At 43.2% G+C, this 3687-nt stretch overlaps 1 protein-coding gene across 1 annotated transcript; it reads right to left on the bottom strand.

Moving 5' to 3' along the window:
* Positions 1–855: 855 nt before the first annotated feature.
* On the bottom strand, positions 856–1326 carry DI49_1321 (uncharacterized protein; the record flags this gene model as incomplete). Its single annotated transcript, XM_018364523.1, has 1 exon — positions 856–1326. One exon carries the CDS (start codon positions 1324–1326, stop codon positions 856–858), a length of 471 nt encoding a protein of 156 aa, XP_018223324.1.
* Between the last annotated feature and the right edge of the window lie 2361 nt (positions 1327–3687).

Raw genomic sequence — 3687 nt, 5'->3', positions numbered from 1 at the left:
CACGGACGCTAAATATAATACTCACAACATACAAAACCACAATATTTCTCTAACTCCCCTCTTCCATATTCTATATTTTTATATTTTCTCACAATCTCTACCCATTTACCCAATATCTGTACTAAACAATAAATCATTATTTCTCCAACCACCTTACCCTATCCCACTCATATGTCCGCTTTAAACATTGCAATATTTTCACATTTGCACTCACACCATCGAATACTATATGCCTTCACTACACCCTATCACCTCATATCTTGATACATAATACCATCACTCTATACATACCATCGTTCCTCGCCCTAACCACTCTTATCATCATAACTCATCATAATATAATATCTCCATATATTACCGTCACTCTCAATATCGTATAGCATAGAATATCACTCTCGATATCATACTACATATACCATCACTCTCAATAGCACTACAATATATTATAATACCTTCTCTATATACAACAACCGCATACTTACAGGGATGCTCCTGGGATATCAACATCTTTACCCATAATATCATCACACTATATTACCATCACTCTATCTCTATATTATCGCATACCATGCATCTCTACATAATATCATATATCATGCTATACTACACTCACTATGACATTAATGCCTTCCCATACTCACACTGATGCCAAATATGATACTATAACATACCATATCACACAATACATCATAATACCATCGCATACTCCTACGGACGCTAAAAAATCACATTTCATATTTTAAATTTTACTCTACTTATTCACTTTTCATCAAGCACATATACACTTATATATACATAACTGCATCTAAACCGTAACTTTCCATGCTCTTACTCCCCGAAGACATGAATACAACCTTACAAGACACTGAGCCGCCGCATACTCCTATCATTCACCTCACTAATCTTACCTTTTCTCATCTTATACCTTTTCTTAGCCGCGAGCTCACATACCTGACGTACCTTGCATATCGGGCAGAACGCTTTTTCTCGGGCAGCGCGTTTCAACATGATCATGTGAAAGTCATGTGATGGCATTCTAAAGAGAATTATCGACCCAAAATGAAGCCTCGGAGTTCTTAATCTGCGCAAAGCACCTCTGGCTGGGTACGTTAAACCACTTTTGGTGAGTAAGAGGGTGCCTACTTTTAAAGCGGCTCTATGAAGTTTTTTAACTAAGCAACGCGCAAGCGTGCCTTTGAAAGAATGGCTTTCCTGCGCGTTTTTCTTGGAAAATGAGGCCGCTTCATAATAGGACGATTCTTTCGCTTTCGGAAAGGATCCGCTCAAAGGTCGAATTATCTCATTGAGGGACAGAAGAGAAGGCATAATCTCAGTTTGTAGTTTCCTACAACAAAAATGTTCATAAAAAGAGTATTTCAAAAAAGAAGTAGGGTATTTTTTAGCTTAGGCTAAAACTACATGAACGTTTACACAAAGTGTATAAGAAAATACATATCTAACTTTCAAGGAGTGCAGTTAAATCCTCAGTTAAAAAAAGGCAAAAATGAAAACACCGACCAAAGCACTTAGAGCATTGGTTTTCAAACCAGCGGCGATACCTTCAGATTGGACAACAACACCAGTGAGGGTTTTAGAAGCAGAAGAACCATACTTGATGATTGAACTAGATGCTTCGGAACCAGTAGTAGTGGCGGAAGTTACTTTAGGAGCAGCAGAAGTGGCAGTGGTAACAGAAGTTCCCTTAGGAGCCTCAGAGGTAACGACAGTGGTAGCTGTAGTTCCCTTAGGAGCCTCAGAGGTGACGACAGTGGTAGCGGTAGTTGGTTTAGGAGCTTCAGAAGTGACAGTCTTGACTTCACAACCATTATCATCGCAGCTAGTAACTGTGAGGGTGGTGTGAGATACTGGAGCTTCAGACGTGACAGTGGTGGCTGAAGTGGTTTTAGGAGCCTCAGAGGTTACAGTCTTGACACTACAGGCGTTGTCCTCACAGTGAGTAACAGTGAAAGTGGTGTACGACTTTGAAGAGACAGTTTCAGTGGTGGCAGTAGCGGTTGGGGCTGGAACAACATGACATCCGTTGTCATCACAAGAAGTGATTGTAGCGGTAGTGGTGGTTGGAGCTGGAACAACATGACATCCGTTGTCATCACAAGAAGTGATTGTGGCGGTAGTGGTGGTTGGAGCTGGAACAACGTGGCATCCATTGTCATCACAAGAAGTGATTGTAGCAGTGGTAGTAGTACATGGAACGGTTGTTGTAACAGTATAGATGTGACCACTAGCGTCAGTTGTTTTTGAACAGGAAACTACGACTGTGCTTGTAACTTCACCGGAAGTCAATGTAGTGGTGTAAACGGATGCGGTCTCTGAAGTGGAACCAGTAACTGAACCGGAGGTAACGGTTGAAGCACCAGATGTGGAGGAAACAGATGAAGCACCAGATGTGGAGGAAACAGATGAAGCACCAGATGTAGAGGAAACAGATGATGGAGCAGAACTAGAGGCAACAGCTCCACCGTAGTTTAGGAAGTAAGCATAGGCACCTGCGAAAGTTCCTTCGGAGACGCTGAAGCCAGAACTGGAGAAGCCAGTACCGATAGCGAAAGAGAAGTCAGCGTTACCCTTGGTTGCAGTCAAAACACCAGTGGCGCTGTCATAGGAGACAGTGACGTCTTGGGTAATGGCAATCTGGTTCTTACCAGTGTAGCCAACAACAGGAATAGGGGTAGTGTTGGTTTCGGTTGGGTCAACGGCAAGAACACCTTCGCCCTTGAAGTCAACAGTTTGACCAGTGAAAGTGTCTGGGTAGTGCAAGTATAGGTTACCGGAGATGATGTTGATTGTACCCTTTCCGGAAACAGGTTCGACAATAACGTAAGTACTTCCATTGTCTAAGTTTATTTCACCGTTATTTGTGGATCCTTCATCTTCAGCTCTACGTTGCAAACCAGAGACAGAACCACCGTTTAGGATAGCATTGGAGAAAGAGAAGGCACCAGTGTTAGAGTATGGAGAGAAAGTAACCTCACCCTTCTTGGCTTCAGATAGAGATAAAGAAATGTCACCACTGTTTTCAAAAGAGCCAGGTGTGAATGAGTAGATGGATGCGGAAGTAGCAGCAGGTTCTTGAGCATTGAATTCACCAGAGACTTCGAAAAGTGGACCTGAGATGTCGAAAGCGGAACCTAAGTAAGATGCCTTTGACTTTGCGACGAACAGACCACCGTAAACTCTCAAGTCACCTGAGAATCCGTATTTGTCACCGTCAAGAAGGGTTAGTTTGCCGCCAGCGGCGATTTCAACTGCATCTGTTGCAAATACATCACCTGTAAGTGTGATATCGCCAGAAATTGTTGTGGATGGCAAATAAATAGTACCGTCACTGGAAGAAAGAGAACCAGAGGCAGTAGCACTTGTTCCAGAAGCAGAGAAGGAAGTAATAGTGCTCGAGGCGCCGGAAGCGGAACCAGAGGAGGTTGGTTGAGAGTTGGAGCTTGAGACACCGGAACCAGAAGAGGCGGATGGGTTAACAGAGCTTGAGACACCAGAACCAGATGAGGTTGATGGGGCAACAGAACTTGAGACACCGGAACCAGATGAGGCAGATGGGTTAACAGAACTTGAGACACCAGAACCAGATGAGGCAGATGGGTTAACAGAGCTTGAGACACCAGAACCAGAAGAGGCAGATGGGTTAACAGAACTTGAGACACCAGAACCAGA

The sequence above is a fragment of the Saccharomyces eubayanus genome, chromosome IV (assembly GCF_001298625.1).
Source record: "Saccharomyces eubayanus strain FM1318 chromosome IV, whole genome shotgun sequence".
NCBI classification, from domain to species: Eukaryota; Fungi; Ascomycota; class Saccharomycetes; order Saccharomycetales; family Saccharomycetaceae; genus Saccharomyces; species Saccharomyces eubayanus.
Note: the sequence above shows the minus strand (reverse complement) of the source record. Positions and strands in the feature narration are given on the sequence as shown.